At 39.1% G+C, this 21,027-nt stretch overlaps 2 protein-coding genes across 7 annotated transcripts in view; one reads left to right on the top strand and one right to left on the bottom strand.

The window, feature by feature from the left end:
- Nucleotides 1–312: 312 nt before the first annotated feature.
- ZNF518A (zinc finger protein 518A) lies at nt 313–10,290 on the top strand. 3 transcript variants are annotated; one of them, XM_066323801.1, is made up of 4 exons: nt 313–402; nt 2,142–2,259; nt 4,615–8,475; nt 9,908–10,290. In XM_066323801.1, the coding sequence occupies exons 3-4, from the start codon at nt 4,734–4,736 to the stop codon at nt 9,925–9,927; spliced, it is 3,762 nt and encodes a 1,253-aa protein (XP_066179898.1). In that variant the 5' UTR covers nt 313–402; nt 2,142–2,259; nt 4,615–4,733; the 3' UTR covers nt 9,928–10,290. The 3 variants fall into 3 exon arrangements, with proteins under 3 accessions (XP_066179898.1, XP_066179896.1, XP_066179897.1); XM_066323799.1 differs by having other exon boundaries at nt 4,615–10,290; XM_066323800.1 differs by lacking the exon at nt 2,142–2,259 and having other exon boundaries at nt 322–402; nt 4,615–10,290.
- A 4,965-nt stretch (nt 10,291–15,255) lies between these two features.
- BLNK (B cell linker) overlaps nt 15,256–21,027 on the bottom strand; it is an 88,544-nt gene continuing 82,772 nt past the window's right edge. For all 4 annotated transcript variants that reach the window (XM_066323792.1, XM_066323793.1, XM_066323795.1 and 1 more), the window contains 4 exons: nt 20,713–20,792; nt 18,353–18,436; nt 17,213–17,368; nt 15,256–15,968 (listed from right to left, as the gene is read on the bottom strand). In XM_066323792.1, the coding sequence (XP_066179889.1) occupies nt 15,849–15,968; nt 17,213–17,368; nt 18,353–18,436; nt 20,713–20,792 (440 nt within the window). In that variant the 3' untranslated portion in view covers nt 15,256–15,848. The remainder of the gene's footprint in view (nt 15,969–17,212; nt 17,369–18,352; nt 18,437–20,712; nt 20,793–21,027) is intronic.

Here is a 21,027-nt window from a genome sequence, read left to right as displayed (position 1 = left end):
ACAAACATTCCGGGCCAGGCCTTTCCTTATTTATGAGTGTTTTGTGAGCTCTCCTTGCCCGCTGCTCTTGGCGGCCGTTGGCCCACACATGCCCTTGGCCACAGGGAAGCGCACAGCCAGTCAAGGTAAGGACGTCGGGGCGGCCGGGCCGTTCCCGTGGCGGCGTGCCCAATGCGGAGAAGGCGTACCACGAGCGGGGCGACGAGCCCAAGGCGGCCGGACCTGCCGGAACCGCCCCGCCCCTCGCCCCTTGGGCCTCGTCGGCCGCCGTCCGCCCATCCCTCAGGTGAACGCGTATCCCTCCGCCGCGGCCGCCCCCCGGCCGGGCTCGCACCCGGCAGTCCCCGGATGGAAACTGTGATGGCGGCCGGCAGCGCCTCGCCGGCGGTGGCGGTACCCGAGGTAACTCCGCGGGAAGCGTCGGGCGGGGAGCGGGGGGCCCCGGCGCGGTGCGGGAGGGGCGGCCCGGCGCGGCTCTCAGCGGAGCGGAGGGGGCAGGGAGCACGAGCGGCCGTGACGGGACGGGTCGGTGCCCCGTGGTGAGGGTGAGACATTAAATAGTCCGTCCCCGGCGGCCGCGGGAGGCTCGCGGGGCAGCCGGAGCCGGGGGCAGACTGGACTGCGGGGCGCGCCCGGGGCGGCGGGACCGGGCAGGAACGGCCTTGTGTGCTCTGCCGGGCGGCGAGGGACCGTATCCCTCCGCCGGGCTGCGCGCCGCGAGTCGCGACCGGCCCGGGGCCGTGCGGGCGCCCCAGGCGGGCGGGGGCGGCGCTGCCGCGGGGCTCCCGAGGAGGAGCGGGCGACGGGCGCGCCTCGCTAGCCCCTACCCCGATGTCGGCAGCGCCCGCTGCTGTGCCCGCGGTCGGAGCTCCCGAGCTGCCATCGTCTCGTCGGCCGCCCCGCGCTTTGTCCCGGCGCTTACGGCCGCCGCAGCCCCTGGCCGGCTCCCGGCCAGCCGCGGCCGTGGCACCGCTGCTCCCCTGGCAGTCCGGGCGGGCGGAGGCAGTGTCCGCCCGCAGGTGGGCTGGCGCTGGCCGTGTGTCGCCGCCGCGTTCAGCTACTCTGTATGTAAATGGCAGGTTCGTCCTGTGGCACGGACAGTCTGTGTGTGTGAGCTCTGAGTGCTTCGGTGATTTTTTTTAAAAAATTTTGTTTTTACAGTATAAAGTGCCGTTGTGCTGGTCGGGTTGTATCTGACTGACCGAGCTCTATGGGTTTCTTAAGATCTGGTTTTGTAAGTTCCTGCACGTGTCCCGGTCTTGGGAGAGATTAAGGCACCACTCTAAATTTGCAAGCGCATAGAATGGGACTGGACATGAGATATGCTTCAGTATAATTTTTTAAAATTTATTTATTTAATAAAATTTAAATAAGTGTATTTTTTTGAGAAATCTTGAAGATACTGCCCGCTGGGATACTTATTTTGAATGTAGAAAACTTTAGAATGGGAAAACTATAAAAGTTACCTAATTTAGCAGTGTCTTAACTCCTGTCTCTCACTAGATGAAATTATATAGCTCAGACTTTCTCTCTGGACTTTCTTTAAGAAAAAGATGGACATATTGCAGCATTTTGGGGGAAGAAAATTATGGCTGAGAGCCTGAAGTGATTACTTACGCCTGTACTTGGTGCTGTAGGGATTTTTTGAGTGAGTGGCACATGCTTACATATCTTCAGTGTTTGTACTCATTATGCATTTAAATCTACTTGTTTCAGATACTGTAAATTTAATATTTTGCCTCCTTTCCAGGCTTTTGCCCTTTATAGAAATTTATAATTAAGTCTTTGCCACTAAAATTTTTGGTTGAGAGAAGTGCCTTTTGATTTCAAGTTAAAATTTGATGGACAGAGATAGCTGTCACTTCTTTCTATGCTGTTTTAAAGTTATCATGTGTTTATGCTTCCCAGCTATGAATGCCTGACATGTAGTGGCTAAGGTAAAATAGGCATTTTTATATTGTGCATATATATACAGTATTGGTATTGTGTTTGATGATGTTCTTTGAGAGAAAAACATTTTTGTCTTCAATGTATTAAAAATCCACATGGTATAAATGTGTGAGGGGTTTGTGCTTTTCAGCTTATTCTTTCAGTTATGTTTGTATTTACACCATTTAAAATACTTTTCCTTTTGTTTCCAGAACTTTTCTAGTATTTCTCCTGACTGTGGCCTTTTCTGAGTCTTGCATACTTACCTCTTCTGTGTGCGTGGAAAAAAACCAGCTGTTGAAGAATTGAAGTCAAATATTTTCTTAACGTGTAAGTCAGATTTCTTTGAAAATGTGCATTTAAAGATCCCTGGGATAAAAAAAAAGTAATTTTTAATGGTTATTTCAAGTAAATATTTTTATTTGTTATGCTGCAGGTGCTTGTTGATGGTTGCATGCTACCCAAAAATAACACATGTAAGTTTTAAGTTATTAGGTTGATTAATTCAAAGAGATCTTAGATTGGGACTCTGCCAAGTGTAAATGTTGCCCGTTTGAGGACCATATTGGCTTGGTATTGAACAAAGCCTGAGCCTTGTTCTTTGCAGCACTTCATCCACTTCTGATTTTTGTAGTTTTAATCGTAAACATACTTCTGGTTTCAGTGTCTGGCAGTATAACCTTTTAATCTGAAGGATGGGCAGCTACCATCAGGATGATGTATTGCATCATGCAGCCTGTAATCTTTGTGTTGCACCTGTATGTTAAAAAAGTTTTTCAAGCAAACAAATCCAAGTAACTTTTAGTTACTTATTATTTATGTGGAAGTTCAGCTTGCTTCTATTCAAATAAGTGATATACCACTGGCAGGAAAATGCATTTTAATGCAGTACGCTTTTGGTGGAAATGGAATGTAAATGCACAGGAGTTGCTCTCTTCTCAAGGTTTGAAGTAGGGTAATCTCCCACGTATTAATCTTTTATGTGGAAAATGGGGAATGTGTCATTGAGTTAAAAGAAAAATACAAGTCCTGTACCCAAAGTGTTTCCATTTGTAGAGATTCTGAGGAGGGAGTGTGCGTCTCTTTGGTTTGTTGTTTTGGGGTGTTTTTTGTTTTTTTTTTTCTTTTTGAATGTATAGTTGAAGGATGTATAGTCTTGCAGGTCTCATATCTGGAGAACACAGTGAATTTACTTGATATTAGAGTCTTTGTATAGTGTCAAAGTCTATTGTGTTTATTATTTTCAAGGATTGTGCAGAAGTGCTAGTGTCTTCTCCAAAGGAATGCATTAAAGCATGTGCTTAAAAAAGTGTTTTAATTTTCTTGCTACATGATACAAGAAAATGGACTTCAAAATTTTTCAATCTACATTTTCTTTGTCAGATATTTGCATATCTAATGCTAAATACTTCCTTCTCCCAGGACTGTGGGAAAATGTTTGAAAGACCTTAGGGCTAATGCTTATGATGACTTGGAGATCTAGAAGCAGCCCTTGTACTTAATCACAGTGAGGGAGAGGATGTGATCATTCTTTCAGTTTAAATGTGAATAAATAAGATGATCTAATGAGTTCCAAGTCTGTTGCTTCAGGGCAAGCACCAGAGTAGGGGAAGAGAGAATCGCTACCAATTTAGTAACTTCTGTTAGGAAAGAAGAAAGTGACTTTGTGACTTGTACTGTGGAAAAACTTTTTAGTAAAAAAATGTTAGACTAGTGAAGAAACAGTTCTTCCTGTCCAGTGTTGCTTTTCAGAGTTTAAGTTTATTTTGCTGCTGTTTCAATTCTGCTGATTATGTGTAGACATTCTGTGCAGGAGAATTGTTCAAGCATGGACTTGAGCTGCTATAAATCGTTGATACGGCCTGCTATGGAAACAGTGACATGAAATCTGGAGCAAGACAGTGATGCTGACCATAACTGTTTGAGCCTTTTAATCCATAGAGGGGTACTGTTGTCGCTCATGTGCTGAAAATATTACAATGTACCCCGGAACATGCAATGAGACACCTGAGAACTTTTATCGGTTGACTGATTCAGACTTGTGTGGTACTAAAGGAGGGCATGTGAAAAATTCATTGTAGGTCATTGTGGTGGTTTTTGCTGTTGGTAAAGGTCATGTCTCCATTAGTGAAGTAGATACTTTGTCAGATTCTGATTTTACTTTCTTTCCTTTTTAAGCACAGTAGTTAGTAATAGAGTAGCTCACTTGAGTAATAAAAATATCAAGTTCTATAGATTTTGACTTGTCTGTAGTACTTCAATTAGGTTCAATTAGTGACCCATCTCACAAAGGAGTGTTTTTATTTGCTTGAAATCCCAAATGAGTAATAAACCCAGGCTTCATTTTTAAAAAGTAGGTCTTTGGATTTCTTTATGCTTACAGGGTGGGAGAAACCCAAAATTTGATGACATGTATCTTTCAATAGATGTTGTTCTTTAAAACATATTTTTCAAGTTTATTTTTCTTTTTGAAAAAAAACCCCTTCAAATAACAAACCCCCAACACAAACAAATAAAAGTTACAGTATAATAGCTTTTTTTTTGCCTCATCCTTTTTTATTAACCTCTCAAGTGATATTACAAAAATTAGCAACTTTAAAGATTGGCATATATTTGTTAGTGAATTGTAATAGGTGTTCTATTTACGTTAGTTTTAAAAGTAATTTTTTTTTTTTTTAATTTCAGGAGAATGAAATGGGGACGTTGTAGAGCTTTGAGAATAACTTGGCACAGTTGTCTTGTTTGCTGCCAGAAGTAAGACTAAATCTCCAGAATTCCCGTAAAGAAAAGTAAAACCTAAAATCATGTCATCTGAACAGGAACACTTTTTTTGTGACAAAAAGCAAATCAGTTTCTTAAAACACAATGCTATGAAGAATTTTTCTACAGACATTACTTTGAAAGAAGAACTGGTGAGTGATCCTTTAAGTATGACGATTCAACCTGCAATTTTGGATGTCAATCTCACTTATGGACTGAAAAATGTGAAAATTGAATTGCCCAAGGTGAACATTCCAAATGAGGTATTGATGAAACATGAAGTTGATAGGTTTAGAAAACTCTTTCAGTGTAAGCATCAAACTGCAAGGAAGTCCTTAAGTCTAGTGAAAATAAGCGGAAGCAATCTCAGTTGTTCAGAAGGAACCCACTTGGAAATTAAACCAGAAGTGCAATTTGAAGAAGGGTTGAAAACTGCAGCAAAGGTGCTGAATTTCACTTGTACAAAGTGCAAGGATAACATTAGATACAGCCCAAATGACCTACAGAAACATTTTCAGCTGTTACACTATGGCGAGTTGCCTTTGTATCCTTGTGAGATGTGCAGCTTCTCAGCTAATGACTTTCAGTCATTTAAACAGCACAGACGTGTCCATCGTAGCACTTTAGTGAAATGTGAGCTCTGTCATGATGAACAGGTGTACACTTTGTTGGCTTTGACAAAACACTTCATATCAGAGCATTGTGTAAATGGACACTTTCGGTGTGAAAAATGTGGATTTTCTACACATGATGTGGGTACATTTGTTCAGCACATTCACAAACATAAAGAGATTCCCTATAAATGTGGAAAATGCCATCAAGAAAACTTGACAGAGGAGGAGCTCAAAAATCATCTTCTTGTTCATACGAGTATGTTTTCTTTTGGTTGTCCTTATTGCAGTTACAGCACATCACGGAAAGATTATCTTTTAAAACACATCATAGCTTTACACAGAGACCACTTAATTGCAAAAGAAAAACTGGAAAAAGATAAATATGAAAAAAGAATAGTAAAGACTCCAGCAGGACTGAAGCTTGTGTTAAGAAGGTATAAAATGGGAGCATCGAAAAAACCACTCTGGAGATGGAAGAAGATAAACAGTGGAAGTGACAGTGCTGGAGAAGAAAATACACAAGTGCTAAGAAATGTGAATAAAGTTCAGACAAATGCTGAGGAGCTGAACCAGTGTATGAGAGACGTGGAAATGAATGAAGAGAAAGATCACATTAAATACACAGACAAATGTCATTTCATGGGTGGGACGCTCTCTGCTACTACTGCACAGTACAATAAGGCAGATGATGGAACAAGTAACGGCCTGGGATTATTGAAGAACACTGTTCATGGGCCAACAGTATTGATGGTTAAAAATAATAAAATAGCTGTTCCAGCAAATTACAGTGCTAAATTTATGGGCTTTAAAATAGTAGATGGAAAACAACATATTGTTATAAAATTACTACCTACAAGTAAGCAAAATGAATATTTGTTGTGTCAGAAGGTTGATCCTGTTAAAGATGGTTCTTCAACTCCTTTGCTACAGACTGCTGATTCCTTTGGCTTGTCTTCAGGTGCTATACCACATGTAACTGACCAGTCAACCTTAAAGAACAATTGTGCTCATCCATTAACCTCCCCTCCATTTTCTTGTCGTGCTCCTCATTCAGGAAAAACAAAAGTGGAAAAACAAAATCACTCCGTATTGTATGGTAGGAGTGTTTCTGAAACTGTAGCACCTTCTAATACAGCTGTAGGAAAAGGTCCAAATTACTTGTCAATGAAGCTGGACTCAACTGTTCCTCCACTTGAAGAGGTAACAAAAGTTGGAACTCAGACTAGTTTCTCATGGGGAAGCTTTCGTCCTTCAAGTCATCCTCAGGTATTACCACCCGCTATTACAAATACCCTTCATTATGACCCTATGAAAATGCCCTTCTTTCCTGAACTGAAAATGCAAAATGGTGGCCTGAATAATAGTAATGGAACTGATAATCTCTGTTGTTCAACCTCAGTGGATTCATGTAATGAAGGATTGTTGTCTTTTCACAACTATTCCAAAATGGACCCTTTGGATAATCCATGTAGCATTTGGACATCAACAGATGACAGATACAAGGAATATAGCAAAAGAAGTTCTTTTCTAAACAGTAGAAATGAACCTGCATCTTCACATTCAGAATCCATGAAAGGTTTAAAAGCAGAGAAAGTTGTGTCAGCCCAATCAAATATTAATAAAACTTACGAACACATAAACACTAAGAATAACTCTGTGTCTTTTAAAAGCCAGTCTAAATACAGTGTTGACAGCGAGTGTTTTACAGAGGACAAGCATAATGGCCAACAGTATTTGGACACTAACACAGAGCAAGGCTTTCAGAACGTACCTGAGAAATACCAGGAAAATGCCTCTGATTGTGTTAACTCTTTCTTAATGCCTAAAATCACATCTGTTTTCTCATTGCAAAGTGAACAGGCAGCTAATTATTTATCGCCTGAGATAAACCAGTTACTGCAAGATGTGTTAAAAGTAAAACCAACTTCTCAGCAAGAGTTCCACAGCAAGATGAGTAACTGTGTCAAACTTCATTCTGATAAGCTGCTTTGTGGTCCTGAGACCAGGAATGCAGCCTGTGTTCATTTAAAAAACTCTGCAACTGCGTGTGGTTTTCAGAGGTCTCCTTCTAATGTACACTTCTCTTTATGTATGAGAGAGTTGAACACAAGATGTAGCACAAATGAAGGTACATGTGGGAGAGAAAGACCTACACCCAAAACATCACTTGATTCACAGGATGTGGACAAATTATCCAGAACTCCGGGTGTTGGTACTTTGCTAAACACTCCTACAGATGAGTTTACGCAGCAGTTAGTAAAAGATAAAGTACTGTCTGCAGCTCAAAATCCTAGCAGCTTTTCACCAGTTTTGCCTGTTCTTCAGGAACAGAAGAAAGCCCTTTTTGTTCAGTCCCTTCCATCACGATTTTTTGTTCCTTTCCACCTTTCCAACCAGTCTAGACATCAGGTGGTTTCCGGAAAATCTCTTCCATCAACCAGTTCATCAGATGGGCGTGTTACTAATAGTGTACCTGCATCTTTTGTTTCAAATAAAGGACCTGGAATGATTTTATCTTTTAGTGGGGCAGTTGGAACAGTTGCAAATGCCCCTAATGCTAGTTCTCAGGTTTCAGGGGGAATTGCATCCAGAGAATTTGGGAAAATAACTATATCAGCTTCAGAAGTGAAGGGTGAAAATGGCAGTTTTAGAAATGTAAGGAGTTCCTGTAATGGGGAAGTATGTGGTATAGTAAATGACTCCTTGAATAGTATGCCATTCAAAGCACCTCTTGTAATGACAAACTCATCAGAGTCGTCTGTGAAAACAACTTCTGTAAAGGTGTTACCAGTGCACCAGGATGCTGTCTTCGGTTCTTTGGAGTCAGTAAAGCAGCAGGAAATTAAACAGGAACAACATGTTTATGCACTTTCGCCTGATGGACAGCAGGAACATTTTCTGAAATGTATGACACCAAACAAGCCTGTAGTTCATAAACCAATTTTTTTTCAGGATAATGCTCATCAAAATTGTCAACCAAAGAAAACTGGAGCCATGCAACAACAGCTTTTGCTGAAAATTAAGACTCCTACTTCGGATACACTGTCTGATAACACTCAGTCAGTAAGCAACTCGGTGCCCTCACTACAGGTGGATAACTTGCAGTTCCTTACTCCTGCACTAGCACAGAAACAAACTAATCTTAGTTTTAATGATGCCTTAAACTTAACAGGTGGGTTAATGCCAGCAAATGCCTCTTTGGCCAGCTCTAATCCAGCATGTTGTGTTCCTCCTGTAGAACCTGCTAAATCTGCAGGGAGGCAATTGCAAAATTGTTCTATTGAGAGTATGCAAGTAATAACTGCTAACAAGAGGAATAACTCTGGTTGTCAGAAGTCCACATGGAGCACCCAAAACAGAACTGCAAAAGTAAAACTTAGTTTAAAACAAGCTATGTCTAAAAGTTCAGGAACTGTGGGTGAGCAAAGAAAGAAGAATTTCAAACGTAAAAGGAAGGCTAGTTGTCCAGAACCTCCTAGAAAGAAAGCAGTGTTGCACAGAAAGTGTAAGGAAAAGAATCAGGCTGAAATTGTTAATGAATCAGGTAGCCCTTACAAATCAAGGGCATCAAAAAAAACTGTGAGGACTTTGAAATTACTTCCTTTTAATTCTAACCAGCTTGTAAAATGCCCCCGGAGAAATCAACCAGTTGTTGTGCTTAATCATCCTGATGCAGATGTTCCAGAAGTTGTAAATTTAATGAAAACTATTGCGAAATTTAAGGGACATGTTCTTAAGGTTTTATTGTCAAAAAGAACTGTTGAAGCTCTTCTGCAGCAAGACTTCTGCAATCCTTCAGATGTAACTACTGATGATTTTTCTCAAAAAAGATGGAGGACAATAAAACCCATTAACCCTGTAAAAGAAAGATTTGTCTTAAAATTGACACTGAAAAAGACTAGCAAAAACAATTACCAGATTGTGAAAACTACCTCTAATAATACCTTGAAAGCTAAGTTTAGCTGCTGGTTTTGTGGTAGAATATTTGACAATCAGGATAGTTGGGTAGGGCATGGACAGAGGCATCTGATGGAGGCTACTCGAGATTGGAATTCTTTAATGGCACGATGACCAGTGAAGTAAATCAATATTATTCATTAAAGTTTTTCAAAAAAGAAAATCAGTTGGATTAGGATAAGCAAGTCATTCTGTTTTGTATGTCAGTATTGTACCTGAGGTTGAAAAAGGATGCAAAGTGCATGTGTTTTAAAAGAAAGAGTATATTCCCTATTGCCATCCATTTTGAGAAAGATCAAAGAACTTTGTGATTTAAATAACTTGTAACTAACTGCAAATACAAAAAAATATATTTAAAAAAATATATTATTTTTATTACTGCTATTATGTGCTATATTTTTATTCTGTAGAATGAGTCTTCAGGGCTTTTGTTGTGTACATACTTAAAATTCCTAAACATGTAAATATTTTTATACTTTTCAGTTACTTGGTATAATTCTTGCACAGAAATTACACCCCTCTCCCCAGTTTTTCAGTTCTGTGCATGCACTACTAAAACAAATTTTTAAAATCTTTTCAAATACACACAACTGTTATCCTGGGATTTTTGTTATTTTCACTTATTAGCTCTTGATTTTGTTTTTCAGGGATTGAACACTATTATTAGCAAGTGCCTCAAAGATGTGAAGCAGTTTACATTATGTGGACTGTGTAACCATGGGTCCATATAGGGCCATTCCCCCAAGAGTTTCATTTAAAAAAAGCCATATGTGAATGCTTTAAGCTATATTGCTATGCACATGACACTTGTACTATTTCTGTGCAGTTTGTCTACTTTCTTAGTGAAGTATTTTTCATATAAATTAATAAAACATATTATGATTGTGTTAATACAGTGCGTCAGAATGAAAATGATTGAAAAGATACAGTATATATATTCATAATGTATATGATGTTTAAGAATGGTGAACATTCCTAATCTGTATTGATTTTGTCACTATTAAATTTGCTATAACTTGTGTTTACAGCATATGACTTTGAGAATTTATAGAAAATATTTCTGATTTGCTACATCTGCCAAAAACAAACCCTATAGGAAGGTCAGGATATGGGGAGATGCATAGCACCATTTTAGGCTTGTAATTGCATCATAGCTTTATTTCAGGTGGATGTAATTTGTCCCCATAATGACTTAATGTTTTCTACTATTGTTTATTCATATATACTGCCTTTTGGGCACCAGGGGTTTGGCAAAACCAAGGCTAAAGTTATTCATCCCTTATTTTGCCAGTCAGTAGGGTATTGTTCTTAGGAGCCTGCTTGCTTTCTACTTTCAGTTTTAAGGATAATGACGAGAGACTATGCTTTACAGTGTTTTAGTCTTTGTATGACAGCATGTAAACAAAAGACCTCTTAACCATAGTGACTGAGGGTATACAGGTGAAGGTCCATATTATCCACAGTAATTATGTCTTGAGGACATAATTTGTTGTTTTTGTCCTCCAGATTCTTTATGAACCTCTGTAGGCTACAAGTTTCAGTCTTACATGTGATTGCTCTTACCATATGGCTGGCACCTTTTGTCCAAGTATGAAGGTGTAAGCCAGCTTCCCAAAATATTGATGCAAAAACTGTCAAAATTGAACAGTAGGCTTGGAGGGGACTGGGGCATTTCACTCGTGGAGGGGGTTAGATTGAGTGCAAGCCCAGGTAGTTTCCTGTTAGTGGCTCCTTAGGGTGAAAATGAAGATTGCTTGCTACCAGTGTAACAGCAAGAAGTCACAGATGTCACAGGCATGTCACCACTAACATGAATTCAACTTACATTTTTAAAAGTGTTAAAATTACTTAAAAACAGTTGCTTCAGTGATTAGATAACTTTTTCTTTCTTGGTATGTGTGTTGGCCTTGCAGCTGGTGAGTTATGTATGGAAGTCAACTGAAGATCTGACCTCAAAGAAGACCAGTGTAGTTTGGTTGAATTAATACACAGTTGGTATGTGTTGTGTATCTAACCTGGATCATTATGTGCTGCACAATGGGCTTGAGCTCTGATGTTAATTTGGCCAGGAACTTTGAAGAAGACCAGCGTAGTGGTGAGGAAGTGGGTTGGAAAGAAGCAGCATTAGGAAAGGTCAAAAACATAAGCTTTTTTGACTAGAAGGATCTATTGTCTGCCTCAGCTTGCTCTTCTGTAAACTGTGAAATTGAACCTGTGAATTTTGGACATTGCCTTTGGCTTCTTTGGAAAAAATGTATGTGAAATTCGTTTCTAAACCTACTTGGTGCAATTTCAGCTAGGATGACCAGTTTTTATTAACAATTAGTTAGCACTGAGGTGGAAATTCTGCCGTAGCGTTAGGGGGTTTTCTCTGTATTGATGAATCACAAGAATGACAACTGTCACTTGAATTTTTTTTCAAACTCGTTTGTTTTCATATGACTTGACCTTAAATGGTACTGTGAAAACAGTGTAAAGCTAGGAAATGTTGAAATAAGGTTGCTTTTAGATGATCTTAATTAATTGGCATGTATCACTTTTTCTTTGGACATCCATCCCATTCAGTGCAGAAAATTATTGCTCCCTCCTGGATAATGACTCAATATATTGTTTTCCCCACCCTTAATTAGGTCCTCATATTTAGTGCAGGTTGCTCAAGTACTGTTCTAAGTATATAATTTTGTTCTTACAACCTTCCTTTTCCATAGTGTGTTGTTTGAGGTCCTTAGAGTTCGGCATTTCTGCGGATCAGGTTTCAGAAGATCTCAAGTGGGACTTCACTGAAATCAAGACAGTTAATTACCATCAGGAGAAAATTTGGTTGAAGTGATCTGACTTGTGTTGCAGTAGAAGATGCAGGGAAAATATGCCGAGTTCTTCAGTGAAACATTCAACTACTTTACCAGTGCATCTCATTGTTTTCAGTAAATGGGGAAAGGTATCTTGCAAATATCCTACAAACCACAGTTTTTCATTACACACCTACAATTTATCCCTGAAGTATTTGCATGAACCAAGTGAAACACATAAATACATATGGAAAAATATTCAATAATCATAAATTTAACGCTTGTATTGTGATAAATATAGCTGATGTGACAAGGTTGCACTGGTAACTTTAAATATCTTGATTCTGATGGTTTGACTTTGCAACCATAACATTTTAAAATAGCTTGTAACATTGCACACAGCAAGATAAACTTAAATTGATTATATTGTTTTGGGACATACAAAGACAGGTGCAAGAACAAGGTCATCAACTGTTTGTACTAGTATCTGTGTTCAAGAGGCCTAAAATCTATCCCGTTATGTATTCTTGGCAAGATGTGTATTCATCAGTAATTCATGGTGCCCTTCCTCAGTAATTCCAGTGTTTAACAAAAAATTGCTACAGAGCTGTTGTTATGTGAGACTTCTCTTTTTAAACACTTCCTAATAATCATTGTTTGCTGCTGGTGCTTTTGATTGAAGGAGGAATGTACTTTTGTAACTTATGTGTCTGAACGCTTGGATTTTTGAGAATGCAAGTTCTTACTCCTTTCATAAAACAACATTGTCAGGAATGATATGCAGTATTCGTATTCTCTGTATCAGGCAGACAACACTTCTCCTTTGTACATTATTAAATATGACACTTTGCCCTGAGTTCTCAGACAAAAGAGTAAGTGCATTTTTAGTTCTAGGTTTAGGGGTTTTTTGTGTGTGTGGTTTTTTTGGTGTGGTGGGTTGTTTTGTTTTGTTTTAGCTATTCAGTGAATGACAATTATATGGAAGGGAAATTAGCTAACAATATCACAGTATCAAAGAAAGATGAAGGGAGAGGTGTGTTGCTCTATCAGGTCAGACTTGATATACCTGTTACCTGGTGCATAGATGTGGTGGCATTAAGATGACTGCTAGCACTGCAACAGCACATCAAGTTACCATTTCCTACATTCTGTAATGGCTTTTCAGCCCACAGCACTGGGATTTTTAACATAGCAGGCTTCATCCTGACCACGAATTTATTTCCAGAACGTAGGAAATGGTAACTTGGTACAATCATATACCTGAAACTTGCTTAAACCTTCTACTAAAACTGTGTTTCCAAATGTGTCGGCACCATAGTCCTGCCAAGGTATAACAGCTCTAGCTTGGGTATGGAAAGCAAAGTAACAAGTCTGCTTCCTCTGTTCCTGTGTAGTAAAGTAGGTGATAGCATACTGGTGTGTGTGTGTGGGTGGTGGTGGTTTTTGGGGGGGTTTTTTTGGTTGGTTTGGTGTTTTTTTTTTTTTTTTTTTTTTTTTTTTTTTTTTTTTTGAGAGGGGGACATTTGTCCACCCATGGAGCCTTATTTTATTCTTAAGAAGTTCTTATTTCAGGCAGATTGGATTATTTTGTGGAATGTTGTGTGTTGTGTTGCCTATCAGCTCCCTGCCTTGTCAAAACTGTAAGGTAGCCCTATAATCATGTAGAACATAGATAAAAAATAAAGTAAGGATTGAGGGTGAAGGTAACTGGCCTCTTTATCTAGAGCATATTTGTTATTTGTAGGTCAGCCACAAATGTACTGCTGAGCACTTAGAGCTGAGGGGCAGGAGCAACAGTGCTTTAAAGTGCTCAGTGCTAATTACCTTTAAAAAGCGATACCTGGTCTCTTGTATGAAAGATATACACTTGAATTTCCCTTGTTCACACACGCATAGAATTATGGACATACTGCACACTTAACGTGGAAAGAATGTTTGAATAACCTAGAGATTTTGTGGAGCAACGCAGGGAGGTTAGCAGACAGACAGACTGCTATTACCAAGTTTAAATACTGTGCAGTACATGAGTAAAAGGCAAGGACTACATGAATGCAAAGGAAGTTAAATACTCAGTGGCTGCTTCTTCACAAAGTACATCCATTGTGAGTATTGCCTGAAATAGTTCCTAAAGTTATGCTTAAAGGAGTAAATTAAGCTTGCAGACATATTAACTTTTGTGTTAATTTTGACACCTCGACTTTGCAATCTTAATGTTCTAAAAATTTCAGTAGTATTAAGCATAGTATTAACATCAAACTGATAAAAACTGAGCAATATACTAAACACAGCCCTTAGGTAGTACTGTGAATGGTCTGTCATAGGCTTGTGTAAAGTCTGTATACATCATTTCTTACTCGCCACTGTCTTATCACAGTACATTTGGGTAAGTATTGCTTGTGGTGAGAGGGAAGGAGCTGAGATGCCTCAAGGTGTGTAGGTAGCCATGAGCATTGTACTGGCATGCAGTTCTTTCTAGGAGACGTGCATGACTTCTACAACAAAAGCACAAGGAGTAGTTGCGGAATACAGCTACACTTAGGGTCCTCAGTCACTTGCTGAGACTTTGCAGGTCTTGCCTCAGTCTTGCCTTTAATACCTTGAATATAATCCTAGAGAACACTGCCTAATTTGGAACAAAAAACAAACCAGGTGTGTGTGAAGTGTCAGTTTTGGAAAATACCTTTAAGGTAGGTGAGTCTTCAGGTCCAGTGAAATCAAACACTGCTAGAACTAGTTTAAAATTGTTCCTAAAAGTTTTCACTGAAGCAATTTATACATTCATTCAATCAATTTTCACTACTCGAGCATTTGTGGAAGTTGACTTTGTTCACAATAATACAATAAGTAAACTGCTGTGATAGAACAGGCTATCACATTTTAAAAAATGGGGTTATTTTTCCTGTGTGTGTCTCCATAAACAGTAATTCAGCAAGAACTGAGCAAGTAATTAGTTTAGCAATGATGCAGTGCACCTGGGTCACCAACAGTAGTCAATTTGAAGACAAAAGATTTGAGTCATTAAGCCAAATTGTGTGTGTGTGTATATATATATATATGAGATAAAGCTGTAAAAAGTGATACTGTTAATAACAGTATTGTGGAGGAGTACATACAAATATATATATTAAAAAATCAATGCTAGTGAATTGATGCTTTCTTGCTGGAAGAGTGCCAAGAAATGCAGTCCAGCAAAGTCCATACACTACTGAGTTTACAGTATTTTTAAATTTTATTTGTACATTTGAAAATACAAACAAAAATATCAGTGAAACATGGTGAAGCTGAGGGAAAGTACAACACATCTCCATAAATCTAAAACATTCAGGTAGATTTATTGCCACTAATCAAAAAGTACAGTCCTATTTTCAAATTCTGCACAGTGATGCATTAGGTCAAGTTGCTCTAATTTCTGGGGCTGTGCACTTTAAAAGAAAGCAGTGATACGTGGTAAACATAAATTGAAAGAATAGATCACTGTGGGTATTCTCATTTTTAAAACTAAAATGTCCTTCCAGAAATCGATTCTCAAGTAGCAGTCAGAGGACCAGGCTGTGACAGGATACCCGTGTTGCCACCGATGACAGCGTAGCTGCTTTGGCTTCTTGTGTTACATGTGAACACTTTCCTGATAAAAGCGACGTGGGGCTGAACTCTCTGAAATGCATTTCATACTACTCTGTAGGTACTCTTGAAGAGTGTTTCCCATAATTTTGGATTTTTGTCTTTTAATACCTTGTCCATGTTTCGGTATGTGGAAAGAAATGATTAAAGAAGTCTTCATTTTAGCAGTTCAGTTTGATTAAGAAACTCTTACAATGTGTTTCAGTTTTGTTGAGTCTTTTGTGTTGTTTTGGCTGTCAATTAGAACCAGGGAGGTGCGCTGATGATTCTCTACTATTTCAGCAACACTGTCAAAGCGCTGGATAAGGAAAACAAAAAATAATTAGTGCTGACTTCCTTTAAAGCTATAATATTGACAGTAATCACAGCATCTTTTTATCTTTGCTTCTCATGTAACTGAAGATAGTTAAACTACTTGTTACCAAGTTAGATGCTTTGCCTTTTAGTGAAAGCACTGGTCCTTCTCTTAGTTCTGATTTTAGTCATAAACAGATTGGATGTAGACAACAGAAGACATTACAGGCATCAGCTGTCTCCTTTCCATTTGTGATTGCCACCAGCACAAACTGAGTCACTGAGTTTGCTGTGGGCCATAGTGAACTGACATTTCATTTTAACTTAATGTGTACTAGGCTGCAGACTGGCTTCTCAGAAGCTGTGGCAGATATGGTTCAGCCACCTCAGAGGGAAGGCTATGTCCAGGAGTAACAGGTACAGGCAGCCATCTACGGGAACTGTTCTAGTTATGCAGTTTTAATGTTTGTCACTGTAAATTAGTATCCAGAATCTGATAGATCAGTTGCTTTTCCTTTTGAACTCTGGTCAAATAAAGACTTTGGACTATCTATTTATCCTGAGGTAATTTTTCACCCTTGGTTGAAGACCAGGTGAGCTCCAGGTTATTGTATTTTCTCTAATCTCAAAACTGGTGCCTGGGAGGCAGATAATTAGGCTATGTCAAGCCTACTTTCACATTGCTGAAAAGCCTATTCTCTGCAGTGATGAACTGTTTTTATGTTCCAAGTTTCTGTTTTGTTATCAGAGTAATTATCTCTATGGCAGAGTAGATAACAAGTGATCTTTTCACTTCAGAGCTGAAGTTTATTATTTTCTTTATGTGACAACAGTATTAACAGTAATATCATTCTCAGTTTTGATAGTGTTGGGGGAGGTTTGTTTTGTTCTTTGAGCATGGCTGTTCTTCCTTTGCAATTTTCCAAGAAACGTAACTAGAGTCTAAGATAGAAGGTAAATGGAGGACCATAAACAGAAAATTTATCTAGCAGCTGCAGCTCTTTCCCTGTTAACTTTATTTAAGCAGTTCTATGAGTATGTTTTAAATTTGATCTGTGGTTTTAGTTACAGTGTACAGGAGCTGTTGTAACACTGGTTTCTCTAGCTTGACAGACCAGTCATTATAAAGGATATGTTTTTATCTTCATACATGAAGAATTTTTTTGGTGATAGTGCAATATATAGTCCTTGCTTATTAAAAGTATAGAATTGAAAACTGTTAGGAAAAATACCCTCACATCATCTTACCTCTTCACCACTTTTTTCTCTGCCCAGTGCATATTGTCTCGTTGATTCAATAAATCGTATAGGAATGTTGTACACTCTTCTGTTGTAAAACACAACCAGTGTATATGGTTGCCGTGAGTCCTGTCCAGAACTTTTCCTTATTAGAAAAGATCCATCCTAAATAGAGAAAAGTAGTCAGTGTATTTTACTCATTTCTTTCCAACAATGTAGTTTGGTTTTGGCTTAGTATTTTGATTTATATTAGCACTGAACCTTTCTCTCCCATTAGAAAAATAGAATAGCAGCAGATGAGTAGTGTGTAGTCCTGCTAACAGTAGCTCACAAAGGCATCATTTAAGAATCACCTTTGCTGCTGCCTGTTCTCTCAACCAGAGAGAAAATGAAGTAATAAATACACAATGGCAGCCACCTGTTGGGGTCTACAGACTGTCAGGGAATAGTTCCTGTCAGTGGCAGTAGGTAGGCAAGAAAGCAGGGAGAGGTGGAGATACCATTTCTCCAGAGCTGTTAAAGCACTCTGCACAGCCAAGCACCTGACAATGTAACCCTGTGCTCACTAACTCACTGTGGCCTTCACCTGGGGATAAGCCCCCATGCTCTGCCCCTTTATCCTGCCCTGTGGGTTTAGGCAAGAGTGGAAATGTACTTGATGCTGAGGATGCAAATCTACATGCTCCTCTTCCCTCCTGTGGCACCAGATTTTGTACAAAGAATAGTTGAGAGAATTCAAATTCTCCAAATACCTAAATGCACAGTGTTCCTATTTCAAAATGCAGAGCAACACCAGCTTTTCCAAATAGCTATTTTCACACGAGCCATTAGACAGTGGTGGAGACCACTTAAAAGCCACTGGGCTTTGCATTTCTTTTAAGACATGAGCTATAAGATCTTCCTCAGCCCTCTAGTCTGTAATAGCTTTCTCTGCAGTGCTTTGGTCTTTGAGTTACAATAATACAACTTCGTGTTGCAATGGAAGCCAGCATTAACGACCATAATTCAGGTTTGACAGTATTTGCATGGCACAGTAGTTCTGACCTGTTCAGAAAGCAGCTGATGCTTTCTGAATACTTCTAGTTGTTTTTTTATTTGAAGTTTTGGGATTTTTTCCAATAAGACAGACATTCTTTAAAAGTGACCTACCTTGTTTGATCGGTACAATGCATCTTCTGCCATTTTCCTATCACAGGTAGCAGCATACCATGCTTTACTGTGAACACCAGCATCCTAAAAAGAGAGGAAGAGTGTTTCACCTGTAAAATAATAATGATAATAATAAAGAATATGGCCTGTAGGGGAATTACTGCTAAAGAATGACAGCTATGAAGAACTAAAATGCAGAAAACACAGAGTTTAAAAAAGTCTTTGCCAAGAGTTCACGGTTTTAGTTGGATAGAGGTAGGGCAAAGAAAAACTGGAGTGTCAAAACAGTGCTAAAAGATTTGTGATAGAAGACTGATAAATGATAAAAGAGACATGCCCTGAGGAAAGCAGTCAGGTTCAACTGTAGGATAGTTTTCAAGATGGAAGCTATTCCAGTAGAAGTTGAAGAGGAATAAATGTTGAGGAATAAACAGAACATTAACAATTTAAATGCCGCTCAGTTGTGGGTGTGAGGTGTTTGGATTTGGTTGGTGTCTAAGCTTTGGGAATGAACTTTCCAATCTATTTAACGCTATTTGTGAACACAAGCATGATTGTCTGCACCTGGACAGCATGAAGGTTGGATAAGTTTTTGCTCCAGCTTTACAGTAACAAGCCTGATGATGAAATTAATTTCACACAAACTTTGTCACCTCTGTACAAAACAGATTAAAGGTTGCACAGTATAACTGAGCTGGTCTAGCTTATTTATTGCTGCCAGAAAGGGAATGTCTTGGCTTTTCCTTTGTGCTCATTTTGTTGCTCATCTGATCCCATGGTGAGATAATTCACTTTATTAATCCTACAGAAGAAAACCAAACCAACTTTCCTTTTTTGTGTTTGCCTTTTTTTATGATTGACTGCCAAGCTGGTTTTGTGTCAGTTTAATGACTTGGCTCAACCCACTGCAGGATCAGAAAGAAGCACCAGAGAAGCTGGGAGGGGAGCTGACAGTGAGGAGAGAGCAGAACCTCAGTTTTGGGCCATTACGCTAAATTCTTAGACTGTGCAAGACGAGAGTAAGGGGAATGGCACTGAAATGAAAATAACCTTGCATTTGCTTAGATCATTCAAAGCTTAATGTTGCAACACAACACATAAAAAAAGAATTGGCCATAAAACTAATAAAACTGACAGCATTAACTCTAATGAGAAGAGATCTATTTAAAGGAACAGAAGGGAGTTGGACTTGGGAGAAACTAAAACACATAGGGTAGGCATCACAGCATCATTGTATTTGCTTACTGCATTCTCCTTTCCTGTACACAATTTGTACAGCTATAAGTTAGAAATAGGAGGCAATTAAAAACTCTTTATAGCAATCTATATCGAAGACTAGACTTCAGTACCTCACCACAGATCTCCTTGTTTCAATGATGTTGAAAGTATGAACTGGAGAGTCAGGAAGACAAGAAATGAAAGCTTTTTGTGATCAGTAGAGTGCCAAGATTTAATATAAAATTATTTACATATTTTTCTACAGTTTGTTAAACCTCTCCTATGCTACGTGTTCTAAACATATTTTAATGAAAGCTAACATTCAGATTATTTGTGCTGCAGAAAAGCCTCATTGCAAAAGGGGGCATAGAAGCCTTCTACAAAAGGCATGTTATTTTCTTTTGAAAGGGATAGGGGTGTGTTGGGGAAGATGAATCAGAGAAACCTTATAAATATGATTGCTTAGCAAAAGATTTTGAAAATATGAAACCTATAATCGAAATAGAAATGAAAGCTTACTTTGAGTTGTAGGATACTGAGTCTTAGTTACTATATAACCTGAAAACAATAGCCCAGCTAGCTGAAGGAGAGTCCCTTTTGATTGAACAATACCTTTCTGCTGGCTAAGGGATCCAAAGGTCAATGTAGCAAAACAGAAGTCTAAAGAGTAGTTTTTGGAGTTTAAAATATAACACAGTATGGTAATATAGTAGTTCTTATAGGCTGTATGTAGATTCTGTAGGATTTTGTGTCTTGTATTGGTTGGTCACTGTAAATTAGAATACTCATCACAAAAGGAGATGTAATGTATTGTAACAAGGACCTCACTCTCTTTCCCTTCCTTTTCCCCTACTCTCGCTCTCTTCCCCCTGCCCTTTGCTCTCTGGCTCCCTTCTCTCTCAGCTCTCACCCTGCTGTTCTCTCTCCCTCTCTCTTTGGGACTTCCCTTCAGCCGAGGCTGTTGGCTGAAGGCAAGGCCCTTTTACCCACGGCCCTTGCAATAAAACCACATGTTCTAGAATATACAGGCCAGCAGAATTCTTTGTCCCAGCTGTCCACAGATTCACCTACAGGGGTGGAAATAGTATTTTAAAATAAAGGATAAGGAGATTTCTGTAATAAGAATTTAGCTAATATTATACCTGGTCTGCAGAACTTGAAATAGATGAAGTGCTGCTGGGAGGGGAAGCACCCAAAGAACGGTTTGCAGCTTCTGGCACTTCTAGAAAAGAGAAAGAATAACACATACAAGTTTTCGAAATATGTTTGTTATGATGTAAAAAAAAATAATTTTTACAAGGATTTGTTTGGAAGATCTGGAAATGCTTGACCTTTGATATCACTCAGGAAAGCTTTCTACTGGAAATGCATGGGGCCTATATACATGCTGGGACACTTACCTGCCCAAAGGGAGCCTTGCTTGTGAAGAGAAAACCAGTTTGGATAATAATTTGGTT

The sequence above is a fragment of the Sylvia atricapilla genome, chromosome 8 (genome assembly GCF_009819655.1).
Source record: "Sylvia atricapilla isolate bSylAtr1 chromosome 8, bSylAtr1.pri, whole genome shotgun sequence".
NCBI classification, from domain to species: Eukaryota; Metazoa; Chordata; class Aves; order Passeriformes; family Sylviidae; genus Sylvia; species Sylvia atricapilla.
Note: the sequence above shows the minus strand (reverse complement) of the source record. Positions and strands in the feature narration are given on the sequence as shown.

What these genes read in the sequence shown, in the direction of transcription:
- ZNF518A (XM_066323799.1), top strand. Translation starts at nt 4,734, where the DNA reads ATGTCATCTGAACAGGAACACTTTTTTTGTGACAAAAAGCAAATCAGT.